This window comes from Leptonotus elevatus, chromosome 15, assembly GCF_054856555.1.
Source record: "Leptonotus elevatus isolate MCC_2025b chromosome 15, RoL_Lele_1.0, whole genome shotgun sequence".
Lineage (NCBI taxonomy): Eukaryota > Metazoa > Chordata > Actinopteri > Syngnathiformes > Syngnathidae > Leptonotus > Leptonotus elevatus.
In genome coordinates, this window is record NC_141253.1 from 17,364,191 (window position 1) to 17,377,968 (window position 13,778).

Consider the following 13,778-nt stretch of genomic DNA (forward strand, 5'->3'; position numbering starts at 1 on the left):
CGCACAATAAAGCACCCACAGCCTGGGGCTTTTTACAATGTCATTCAAGGTGTGATAGACAGAAGGCTCAAGTATCGTTTTGCGTTCCCCTTGACAGTTAGTTGTAACTGCATTTTGTTGCCAGTGATCAGTCCTCCCAGGGTGTCAGCTAATTGAATGACTCTGAGGCTTCTTATTGTTTCTCAGCTGTCTTCAAGTCATTGATACAAGCTGACAAGAAATTAGGCAATTATTGAATTACTGCTCCCTACTGCATCGTTTAGCTCTACGGTAAAGTTGTCTCCAATAAGACAAGAAGCATGATAGGAGGAAGACCGGCGATCACACACGGTTACTCAGTCAATTCTCTATTTATAAGATTTTCCATACAATTGTTTTATGTTGGATTTAAACATTTTGTAATACACAAATACAGACAATTTTATCTGTAACATTTAAACATTGGCACGGTACCTGAAATCAACACTGGCCATAAACGTACATTTTACTCTTCAATTTCTAAATCTAACATATATATATATTTTCTTTTATGTCAAAGACCAATCTAAAATGTAATTTGAAAATGAAGATATCCTGTAAGATACATTGTGGTCATCTACGACTATGCATTTGCACAGTCGTTTGTACTGTCAGCTTCAGAATTAATTACAAAATAAACAATCCTCGTGCTAAAATTAGGCTGCTGGTGAGACGATCACAACCACCATCTTCATCATACAATGCTATATATATATATATATTTTTTTTTTTACAGTGTAATGATTCATTAATTCAGCATGATTTCAAGTGTTGTTTACACATTATACAACCTTCTGTTCCCAAATGCTCGTGCAGTAAACAATAATAACATACTAAATCAGAGATAGGCAATTTTGATGACTACAGGAGCCACACGTTTTATAGCCATTCCCTCAAAACCAATACTATAGATATGCATACCAAAGTTATGACTTTTAAATGTATTTATGAAATACCAAAAATACAGTGGAACCTCTGGTTATGAACTTAATTAATTATCTGATCCTTTTTGTAACCCGAAATGTTGGTAAACTGACGTAATGTTTCCTGATGAAATGGAGGTCACTGCAATTAATCTTTTCCAGCCTCAAAACTATGCTATACTTATTTATTTATTTTTATTAGTGTGTGGTTGAAAATACATTTAGTGAAATATAGGGGGGGAGAAAGTGAAATACTAATATAATGAAACATTGACACTAAATAAACATAAATGTCCAGTATATTATTGCTCTTACTTTGATCATGATGGAGTAGGAGAGAAAGGTTAGGACGACTACAGCTACGACAAGTCTTATTCTATAAAAACAGAGTTTATTTTGGTTCAAAAGTGTATTAACTGTGGAGAAAAACAAAACAAAAAACATACTCACCCTGACATACTTACGGTTCAGCACCAGCAGATTTAGCATATTCAAAGATTTAAAAAATAACTTTGTTTGTAAAAAAGGTTTCCCCTAACCTGAGATTGCACTGTTGTATTCTCCAACAGTTGTTTCATGTTTCTGACTTTTATGACCTTTTGTGGTTTTACCTTGTGTGTATCCTCTGTCCACAGTCAGGCTGGGGAAAGGCATCGGTCTTAAACTGAATTTGGTGTGGGTGAAGCTGCATGATGGGGAAGGAAGTATACCAGGATACTGAGAGGAATCAAGAGATGGCACTGGAATGGCACTGACCACCGCTGAAAAAGAAAAAGGCAGTGGTCAGTACAAATAACACAGATATAAAAAGATGCAGAATGTCTCATCCAGTCCAAAAACGTTCAGTGAATGTGATGTGCTGCTAAGTGATGCTAATCAGACAGAAGAAGGAATTTGACGCTTTTACACACAACATAGATGTTCGGGATCATGACCATAAATTAAAATGAGTAATGCAGAAATGTAATGAAATGAAAAAAAGTCTGTTGCACTTAAAATAACTATAAACTTTGGTCAAATGTATTACTATTGTTATTAGTGATGCCAATAATGCATTAATACTCTAATATGCACACTTTTGTTTTTTGATAATGAGTAATCTAACATGTTAATATTTCCAGACCAGTAATCAGATTAAAATTACTTATCAAAGTCACAATGTGTTTTGGGCATTTTCCTTAGTAAAAAGGTAAGTACTTTGTAGTATGTATATGTGTCTTTATATATCATGAGTTATTAATAATAACAAATGAACATAATTTGAGCATTTTTATCCTTTTTTTTTTCCAATTCAAAAATTATTTCACTCTTTAAAATAAAACAATTGAAAGGGGACAGAATAAAGTAAAAACTTGTCACATATGCCCCTGATCAACACACACACACACACACACGCACACACACACACCCACACTAATCAACACAAAATGAATGACAGCGAGCGGTCATCAGTGTTTATCAATCTGGTAGACCTTCAAATTGAGCAGTACCAAAGATGTAGCTCCCAGTTCAAATAGGCTGGTGACCTCTGAATATGTAAGCTTTCTTCTTCTGTGTCAGGTCAAGATGTCACTTATGCGCCAAGTCACGTGTTGAGCATGTGGGCAACTCAGGTCACAGTCATTATTTTTGAGTTTGTGTCAGCTAAAGATACAAACTATTAAGATTCATTGCACACTCTGTGCTGGTGACATAGAGTTATCTGGCATCAAAAACTCATCAAATTTGAAGAAACATTTTAGTCGCAGCACGTTTTATTCAAGCTTACAGAAAAATCCCATCAGATTGTGTGAAGCCCAAAGCTGATAACTAATGCAGGAGGTCCTACACCACTCAGAAACAACACAACAAAACATTTTTTACCAAAAGTTTTAAGAATAGTCAGAATTATTCAGCAAAAAAAAAACAAAAAACAATAAAAACAATACCACACTTTTTGTCATTCTGAGTATTTTTTTCTCATTCTGTAATAAATAAAGGTCTACCATTGCCAACTACTACAGCAATCAAAATGAAACAAAGACGTTTAAATAGATTTCTGGTGAATATTTCTGACAATTTATTCCATCCATCCATAATGCAAGATATCAGCAAGGTTTGATGTGTTGTACACAAAGGTCTACCATTTGCAGCTACTACAGCAGTCAGAATGAAAAAAAGGCCTTGCTGCATTCAAAGTACAGAAAGTATGGACAAGTACTATTTTTGTATTTCCACATGTTGACACAAAGTGTCATTTAATTTAAGTTTAATTCAATTTTAATGTAGAATGAAGACATGTCGGTTGCCATCTGCAATGGATCAACACAATGTATTGAGAAAATAATATTTAAAAAACAAAGTTTCAAATTCTTGAAAGGATCAGTTTTTGCAAATACACTGTAGAGAACAAGCAATGAGGATGTATATTGGACTCCAGGTCTGATTCCACTAAATTCTGATCAATACATGTATTGATTGGAAATTGTTGATTATTTGAATGCAGCAAGGCTGTGATCAGCATCCTTAAAGAGATTAGTGCGTGTTTGTGTGTGCGTGGTTCTATTTGTGTGCATGTCCGTGTATTGTGTGGGGTGTTGTGATCACTTTAAGCATAGCAGAGTTTGATTACAGCAGCAAGATGACCACAGATGAGCAAGGGTCATCAATACTGTTATTGACTGAAATTATTGATCAGAATGAGGCAGTGGGGCAGCTGCAGGTTAATGGAGATTTGTGCGTTTGTATGTGTGAGTGACAGCCAGAAAGGGAGATTGAAAGGTTAAAGAGTTTAACATGGATGACAAAGTGTGAGAGCATCTTGGAATCTAAAGATACAGGCACATACAGACTTTAAGTTCAAACGTATCAACTCAGACTTTTGGGTCTCTACCTACAGAATTCACTGTTGTCTTTACAATTGATTATAACTGAGTAAATGCAAACAATAAGCAGTTATTTTCTGTTGCAAAAATACAGTTGAAATAGAAAATCATATGGTGTTGATTAAGACCAGGCAGACATACAGTACATAAATCTGTCCTGGCTCTGAATGGATTACTTCCAAAAATGACCATATACGGTAAATTACCATATAAAATCTCTTATAATTTACAGCTACTTCATTCAGCAGTTAAGTATTTAACATTTTAGCATTGGCTTTTAACCCTGTAACAGCAAACATATCATATTAAATACAAGACATTTTGAGCCCTCTATTTCATGATTTTTCAAAAAAAAATTCCTATTAAAACCCTGAAGTATATGATCTGACACATGCATTGCACAGATAATCCATTAGAGGGCAGTATTACCCAGCTGATGGCTTTTCGAGCGACCTAGCAAGATCGCCCCAATTGAAAAAGGAGAGACACCTATACTTATTAATAGTAGGAAATGTTCTTTCTGATTTTTGTAAATACTAATATGTTTAATATGTCTATTATTATATTTTTGACAGTTATGAATGTACAAATTTAAAGCATTGTGACCGGATGTATCAAATATGAAACAAATCTAAAGTCATATGGGGAAGTTGATTTTAAAAAAAGTTTCAAAAGGACCAATAAATACTCTATTTACAAAAAAAATATCTGAATTTTCTCTCATATATTTCATGTTTCAGGCTTTATAGGGTTAAAAAGGTGAAACCGCGCCAACCAACAGTGTTGTATATGGAAATGAGCACAAATGGAGAATAAAGTAATGAATGCTAAGGACTATAAATAGTGACAAATATAAAATGATCTATAGTGGTGGAAGCAAATAAAAAAGAAATAATAAATGGTGTGGGAACAATCTGATCTCAGTAAATTAAAAACTTTATCAGTGAAGTATGGAGAAAAAATTACAGAAAAATCTGAATATCAGGTGTAGACATGGGGTGGAGGTTCTAAGAAAGATGAAAAGTGGCAAAAGTACTGGACCAAATGACCAGATACAGTACTACCTATATTGTGTAATCACTACTTTAAATGACAAATTGCTTCCAAGCCTTAAAATGAGACAAAGCCACATGATCTCAATTTATGGAGAATACAGAGATTATCAAATGGAAATCCCCCTAACAGAAGTTTAGTTTTGAGAACAAAATACTAATGGAATGACAATATGAGCAAGAGGAGGGGAGGTTGAGGACAGGTCCGTGTGCGGGAAGCCTGAAGGCTTTCCTGTGTCTGGGTGACCCACATATCACTGGCTTATGCAAACAGCCAGTATGGCATGTCACGTTGCAAAAACTAAACAAGTCACCCACTGACTCACACACTCCAAAAATAACAACATGGGGCAATAACCTGATTGCTGAGATAACACAAATGCATTTCTTAAAACAGCATTGAACTACAGCAGCAAAACAAGATGGTGGGGATGAAAATTTTATACGGGAGTAGAGGAATGCTTGCAGATACAAAGTGAGAGTGGGAGCAACACAATTATAAGTGGAATTTTTCAGCCCAGAGTGAGGCAGCAAACAATCCTCAAAGAGAGATCAGAAATGGATCATCTGCTCCAAGGAGAATGAAACTTGGTAAATAGGTGTAAGAAATGAGCTCGCAAGAAGAGATCCAGACAAGTAAATCATGTCAACAGGTGTCTAAAGCAAAATTTTATAGTGCTGAGTAATATAAGGAGGTGAAAGTAGGTTATATATACCGTATACCAATTTGGGAACTGTTAACAGGATTAGAATTAACATGCATTAACTGTGAACAAGTCCATAACCAGACTTGGGGTGGGGGGGATGCTCACACTCACCGGTGAATGCATAATACATTTTAAGAGCTCTGTGAAAACACCCATCCATCCATACCGCTTATCCTTGGGAATGGAATGTTTTACAAGATAAAGCAAAACTGACAACCTCACCTATCAGCGTCATGGGCGCGGCTGAATAAGTTTCAAAACTTGTCTTCGGAAACAGCAGCTTTGGACAGACCAAAAGGCGTACACATACTGTAAATGCCCTTTCCAAGTGCCAATGTTGATTTCTGTTAGTTCTCGAGCTGAAGATGAGACTCATGTCAACATGGTCTAAGATACCTTGCCAGGCACAAAGTCAGAACAAATAAGAGAAGAAAGCATTGATGATGCAGAACTGCAGGCAGTGATTCAGAATATGCATCATGATTGGCCTGAAGGCTCATGTCAACAATATTATCATGTGAGGTTGCAGCGAGGTGACACTATTGGTATGCTCCTCAGACAGCGTAGACTAGATACACGTACTGGAGTTTTTAAGGAAGAAAGACATAACGTCTTATAATGCTCATATTGAATCCACATATAATGGTAATAAAGGAGAAGATTAGGGCATTCCCGCATGAAAAAAATAACATGCCAGATAGAGATAAACAGTTTTACTAGATGGGTTTCCATCTACATATTTGTATTCGAATTTTGAAGAAATGTGAAAATAAACCTGAATGGAAATGGCATAACATTTTCAAAAATGTTTTTATGATTGGAGGGGCTGGGCCGTATCGATAAAAATAAAATGTCAATTTTGGCTATGGAAACAGGTTTTGCAAATATACAATGACAAGACCAGATACCTTTTGACCGGATAAAACATGGCTCCTGTCATGCTGAAATGTTTCAGCCAGAATTCGTCTGTAAAATGCTCCTAAATATCCACTTCCCAAAAGCCTTTTACATGTCTGCGTTTCCATACAGACGGAGAACGATGTGGTGATCTCCTTATCTCCGGCAGTATTCTTAACATAAACAATCTTCTTTGCCATATCCTTTACAGGATGGCTCGGTATGCGGTCAATGCTGACACAATTGTGACCAGAGTTATTCCAAACCACGAAAGCTCCATCAGCAATCTGTCCATGATCCTTTTTATTGAAAGTCATCCAAGTGTCTTGTGGCAGAGAGACGCTCTCATATGACATCATCTCATGGCGTCTCCTCTACTCTCAGTATTCACAAAATAATAACACATGAAACAGCCATAAGTCATAAAAATACAAATTAAAAAAAATATTACCTACCAGTGGAACCAATGGAAAATGAAATTGACAAATAGTGGGGTACATTGTGTTCGTCTGGGGCCATGGTAATATTTGTACTTCTATACCACTCGTCATTTTACACCACAATCTCTCGTACATTGTCATCTACTGACAAGAAATATCATAGCAAAGGCAGAATATTTCATGCAACTACTGAATTGGATCTCATTTGAAAGTGCAGATGTACTTCATATTTTGGCTTGTGTTAATAAAGTGGTGATAATACACATTTTCATTACATGATAAATTACAATATTAGATGATGCAACAATGATTTAGCCTCATAGGGCATCTGAAGGGGTCAAGTGATTTATTTTGTTAATTGTGACTTATGGTAATTTTCATTCCTGCCCTTGTGTTGCTACGTCATATGAGAGTTTGGGTCTTCACTGCTTTCCAGCTATCTAAGTGACTCACCATGTTACATCTCTCTGGTAACAATTAGTATATGAGCTCAAAGTTAAGTTATATATATACAAATACAGTACATACGTGTGTTGCTTGGTTGTGAATCCATAGGAATCATCATTTTGCATCGTGTTCCCCTCCTGGCAGCCAAGGATCTTTCCAGTGTAGAAATACAGCTTGACGCTTCATCACCATCCGCTCCTGTAATGTTGAAAAAGCTTGCTATATTTTCCTTTAAAGTGTTGTTTTGGACACAAGATGAAAGTAGGTTGACCTTAAAGAGACAGTGTGTCTTCTTCTATGATTTTCATTAAAAAAAAACTTTAAATTTTTTGTATTAATTTGTCCTTTTAGTTTTCACACGATTCACAGCAGGACACAAGTTGCCGGTCATGACAATATTCATACAAATGGCCAAAAAGTACATGGACCAAAAAACTATTTTTATTCTACTAATGACATGAACATGGTGTATATATAGTAATTTCTGGACTATAAGGCACACTATATGACGCGCTAGCTAAATTTGAGCAATACTCGAGTTTGTTACACATATAAGCCGCACCCGACTGTAGGTGTTTTAATGTTACCGCACTGGGTTCCTGCTACTTTCTTCTTTTGTTTTTTGTGATTTGATGGATAAGATTTGGCTCTTTTTTTTATAGACGTTCAATGACTTCATGAATTCTTGTCACAACATTGTAAATAGGGTAAAACTAGGGAACAGCGTGTGGAGTGAATTATAATCTAGCCTATCCTTGGTCTTGCTAATGATGGCAATATTTTTTGCTAATTTATATTGGGCATGCCAAATATGTGACTTCCAGTTAATTTGCTCATCAATTATGACTCAGAGAAATTTAATTTCCTGCACCCTTCCAATTTCAGCCTCATTTATTTTCGTATGCATGTGAATGTTTGTTATATGATTCCCAAATAGCATCCTAGTTATTTTCTTGTCCTGTACACATTTAACTCTTTGACCGCCATAAACGTTATAAAACGTTTAGTAAAAACCTACGGAGGGGCGCCGAGGACGTTAACTCTTTGACCGCCATAAACGTTATAAAACGTTTAGTGAAAACCTACGGAGGGGCGCCGAGGACGTTAAAAGACATTCACTATGTTTTTTTTTGTTTTTTTTGGAAACGGGTGGAGGAAAGCCTTGGGCAGCTGTGTATCAAGTATCAAGAAGATCTAGTTAGTTTAATGACTCGTTTTGGCCCCTAGATGGCAGCGATGACTCTCTTTGGACAAGATTGGGTGGGCCGCCCACCGTGGGCGTCAGTAGAAGACGTGAGGCGGAGCTAGAGTGTTGAGGGGACAATGGCTGATGATGCAACAATGGCTGATGAAGCAACAATGGCGACCGGTTGCAAGCAGCTCACGCTTGAGCATTTTTTTCAAAGACGGAAAGCATCGATCAATACTAAAAAGCGCATTGATGTCGACGATGATGATGACTCCGAGCTTGACGCCAAAGTTGGAAGCCTTGACGCGACCGTTATGATCACGTAGTAAGCCTCACCGGCTAGCGCTGCTAACGCCGGAGCTGCACAAGCGGACATTCGATCGGACAATGAAGAGTACCCCGAGTCCAATGCATATTCATCGGAGGAGCGGGTACAGTCTGATCACGGAGAAGACACTGGTTCTGGACTACGATGCCACCATGAATGGAGGGGATCAGAACATCTCTTACCACCCGGTATAGCAACTGAAGGACATGAGGAAGCCAGACGTAACACCACCGTAACGTAACCGTAGCATGATCCTGATATTAGACTTGATGGCAACACACACTGCAGTATATACTTGCTATTCCCCGGAAAAAACGGCCTGCAAGAAAGTGTAGCTTCTGCACGCGAAGAGGCAATCGCACTGAAACTAATCTGTTGTGCAAATCCTGTTGCGTCTCCTTGCACGCAGGGGAGTGTTTCACAAAAAGAAAAACTGTCGTTGAAACATCCACATAATTGTAAATAGTACCACAGTTGCACACATTTGTAAATAGTTTGCCAAATTGTTGTCAAATTGTTACACTGTTGAATGTAAATAAATGTATTTTGCTATCGAAAAACACTTTTTCATTCTTGGTGGTAGTGTTTTATAGAAGTAAAGCACTATTTAGGTGTTTGTGGCATCATTCATGGACACAAAGAAGTGTAAAATTCACTAGAGTGCATGAAATAATATCGTTTCACTAAAAGCTTGATTTCTCCGTATTTTGGTCCAAAACAAGCGCATTTGGGTGAAACTAACCATTTTCTTTTTTTTTTTTTTTATTTTTTTTTTTTATTTTTTTTTTTTTTTTTTTTTTTTTTTATTTTTTTCTTTTTTAAGAGCTCAGTATTGTTCATTCGGAAATGTCATCATCATTGCTCTTTTTTTTTTTTTTTTTTTTTTTAAATATATATATATATATATATACACATATATACATACATATATACATATATACATACATACATACATACTTTTTTTTTTTTTTTTTTTTGTGTGTGTGGGTGAGTATGTGTGTGTGCGTGCGTGCGTGCGTGTGTTTGTTAGCTCACCAGAAAACCTATTAGAAAAAAAAAATCTTATACCGTTCACCTAAATCGAACACCAGGAGACCCGAGGGGACCGAAGAAAACCAAGGAAGGTGAAATCCAGCACCGACCAGACACCCCCCACCAGAACTCCTCCCCAGCCCAAGAAACATCCAGACCCCAACAAATCCAAAAAACATAAAGTCAGGGAGGCCTCAAGAGACCAACGGAGAGACCGAGAAAAGGAAGGAAGGACAGACGAAGCCGCGTGAGATCCGAGACACCAGCCTCCACCGATTCAATAACCTGAGGAGGAAACAGATTGTGTCTGAGTTTCGGTAGATGCTGGTGTGGTGGATCTGGCATGCATGAAAATCTCCACCAAAGAGGGGAGCCGTCGACCCCCGCCGGAACAGAGCAAGCGCAACACCTCAGGGCCCCCCAGGCCGCGGCAGCGCCAAAGGACGACCCCCGGGCCCCACCAGGGCCACCGGCCGGAGAGCAAACCCAGGAGCAGGAGCGCCCCCCGCCCCAACACGGCCCGCGCCCCCGGCCCAACGCAGCAGGACGGGGCACTGCAGGCCCACCAGGCACCCCACCGGCCCCCAACCCCCGCCCCCCCACCACCCCCCGCCCCCCATCCACCCCCCGCCACCCACCCCAACCCAGCCCCAGCCGCCCCCATGCCCCCAATCCCCCAGACACCCCCCACCCCCAGCACCCCCCCACCCCGCAACCCCCACCACCGCCCCCCCCCAACAAAGCCGCCCCCCCCCCGACCCCACCCCGACCAACCGGCAGCCCCCCAACCCCCGACCCCCAGCCCCCGGGGACCACCCGCACCCAGGCACCGGCGCCGAAGAGGGGCCGGACAGCGGAGCGGAGAGGGCAGCCGCGCCCACCCCACCCCCCGCCGTGTGGAAGGACGGAACACCGGGGGCAGAAGGGGGAGATGGGGGCACCGGAGGGCGGCCGACACCCCCGAACCCCAGGCCCAGCGGGGGAAGGCCCCGGTCGTCACCCCAGCGTTCTTTGTGAAAATTAACCCCTGTTACTGAGTCCGCCAGCTCGCGGACTGGCGAACTCTACCCCTAAACCGTGAATGTGACCCCACCCAGTGTATATACAAGTGTGTGTGTGTGGTGCATTAAAATTAGGAGCAGGTGAACCGGAGCCGATGGAAATGATATTCCCACGCTCCGATCCACCCGCCACCCAAGCATGTTGCTGAGTGTATGTGGTGCATTAAAAAAAATAGATAGGGCGGGGGGGGGGGGGGTGGCGACACGGACAGGGGACCGCAGCACTGCTCTATACTGCGGCCCCCAACCGATGGCACCCCCACAAGCCCCCAAGCCCCCCCCCCCACCCACAAGTTGTGTGGTGTATTAAAATTGGAGGGGAGTTGTAGGGTGAAGACGGTGTTTCCACCCTACCCCACCCCCCAAAGTGTGTTATGTGCCCTATATGTCTATAAAAGTGTATTGTGCAAACCTAGTGTAGTGAGTTAAGAGGTGTGACCAGCGGGGCCCCCCCCAACCGGGCGGGGGCAGGAGGCGCACCGGCCCACCAAGCCCCCACCCACCCCACCAGGACCCCGGCGGGCATATGGGACCCGTCCGGCGGGGCGATAGGGCTCGCCCCCCGGATACTGGGTCCCGCCCGAGGTGTCAGGACGCCCACCGGAGCGGGGCGGGCACGACACCAAACCCCAGCCACCCCCGCCGGCCCCCATAGCACCGAGACCCGGGCCATGGATGGAGCCCCCGGCCCAGGGGAGGGGAAGGAAGGCGTACCGGGGAAGGGGAAGGGAGGAGGGAAGGGGACGACAAGAAGGGCAGGGGGCAGCGGCAGGGACGCAAGGAGAGGGGGAGAGGAGGAGGAAGGGCGACGAGGGAGAGGGGACAGGGAGGCGGAGGACGGGCGGGGAGAGGCGAGGAGGGAGAGGCAGCAAGGGGGAGGAAGGGGGAGGGGAGAGGGAACCACCGGGCACCCCGGCGGCCCACAGGCCCCGAACCGCGTCGCCGGGCCCAGAGCGACGGACCGCGCCGGAACGGCGCCGCCCCCGACACCAGGGAAAGCCCCGCAACGCAGCACCCCCCAAGAGACCCAGGGAACGGCCAAGACGCAGCCGCCACCCAGCAGCCAACAGAGGGGGAGACCCGCCCACTCCCCGCCAGGGGGGACAGCACCCACAGAATTAACCCACTGGCATGCCGTGAATCCGAATATCAACCCCTGGTGCCCATCGGAGGTGAATCCGCTCGATCCCGCTGGCAGCAGCCGGGTTCCTGACTATGGAAACACAACCATTAGTTACAAATTGCCTAATACAGAAACATCAATGCCAGTTATAACGCTGCTGTGGCTCTCGCTAACAGGCAGAATTAAAATCCAAGTTTAGATTAAAAAATTCTATATACGTAGACCATGTTTCTTTAAATTTTGACATTTGGTTTTTATTTGAGGCAGATATTTTTTCCATTAAAATATGATTTATGAGGAGGTTAGACCATTGGTCGATATTCAAAGTTTGTTTATTTTTCCAGTTAACAAGAATTGTTTTTTTTGCGATAGTAAGGGCTACAAGTATAGATTGAAATTGTTTATGTGGTAAGTCAATTGTTGTTAAGTCACCTAGCAAACACAAGTTTGGAGAGAACGGTATCCTACAGTCCAAGACAGCGGAAAGTTTTTCTAAGACTTTAGTCCAGAAACACATAACCGGAGTACATAACCATAAAGCATGAAAATAAGTGTCTGTAGTGTTTTGTAAACACTGGAGACAAATGTCGGAGTCTGAGAGTCCCATTTTCTTCATCATATATTGAGTAATGTATGTTCTGTGAATAATTTTATATTGGATAAGTTGTAAATTTGTGTGTTTTGTCATTTTAAAAACATTTTCACAAACTTGAATCCAAAAGACAGATTCCGGAGCTATAGACAAGTCTGTTTCCCATTTTGAGATGGGTAAAGACGTTTTATCAGTATATGAAAGTAACTTATATATTTTTGAGAGTTTTTTTGTTGTTGTTGGAGAAAGCTTGGTAATATCTTTAGCTAAAACAGGCGGTTGGAGCGTACCCTGGAGTGTTGGAATTTGTTTCTTTATCATACTTTTAACTTGCAAATAATGTAAAAAGTTTCCGTTTTTTATTTTATATTTTTGGAGCAAGGATGTATATGATATAAACATATTATCTGAGAAGAGATGGTGGAGATGTGTAATTCCTTTCTGCTCCCACACATTCAAATAAAACGATTGGTTGTTAATTTGAAAGTCGGGGTTATGCCATAGGGGAGAAAGCCCGCTGGGCTCCACTTTGGCTTTTGTCATTTCTAGTGCCTTCCACCAGGCAGTCAGGGTGGCGGAAATCATTGGATTTTTAAAGCAGTTATGGCGCTTAATCGATGTTGTAATAAAGAGTAAATCTAGGAGTCTGAGGTTATTACAATCCTTCTGTTCTAGTTCCAGCCAACAGTTAGTATCTCTATTGGGTTGTGCCCATAAAATAATATATTGTAGCTGGTTGGCTATATAATAGTGCATAAAATTTGGTGCCTCTAGACCTCCTTTGGATTTATTTTTCTGAAGAGTAGATAGACTAATCTTTGCTTTTTTTTTTTTCCAGTAAAATTTTGTAACGGCTGAGTCCAACAACTGGAACCAGTTAGCCGTAGGTTTAAATGGAATCATTGAGAAAAAATAGTTTATTTTGGGTAAAACTTTCATTTTAATAGTGGCTATTCGTCCTATTAGAGAAATAGGAAGATTATTCCAGCGCTCCAAGTCACTATAAATGCTATCCAGAAGTGGAGTGAAATTTAAATGAACTAAATCAGTTAATTTAGGTGAGATTTTTATGCCTAAGTATTTTAAATTACCTATAGGAAATGAG

The 13,778-nt window shown here is 41.2% G+C and overlaps 1 protein-coding gene across 2 annotated transcripts in view; it reads right to left on the reverse strand.

Moving 5' to 3' along the window:
- dcc (DCC netrin 1 receptor) overlaps window positions 1-13,778 on the reverse strand; it is a 350,617-nt gene that overhangs the window by 48,416 nt on the left and 288,423 nt on the right. For both annotated transcript variants that reach the window (XM_086097425.1, XM_086097423.1), the window contains exons 25-26: window positions 7,430-7,546; window positions 1,553-1,702 (exon numbers count right to left, since the gene is read on the reverse strand). In XM_086097425.1, coding sequence (XP_085953551.1) covers window positions 1,553-1,702; window positions 7,430-7,546 — 267 coding nt within the window. The remainder of the gene's footprint in view (window positions 1-1,552; window positions 1,703-7,429; window positions 7,547-13,778) is intronic.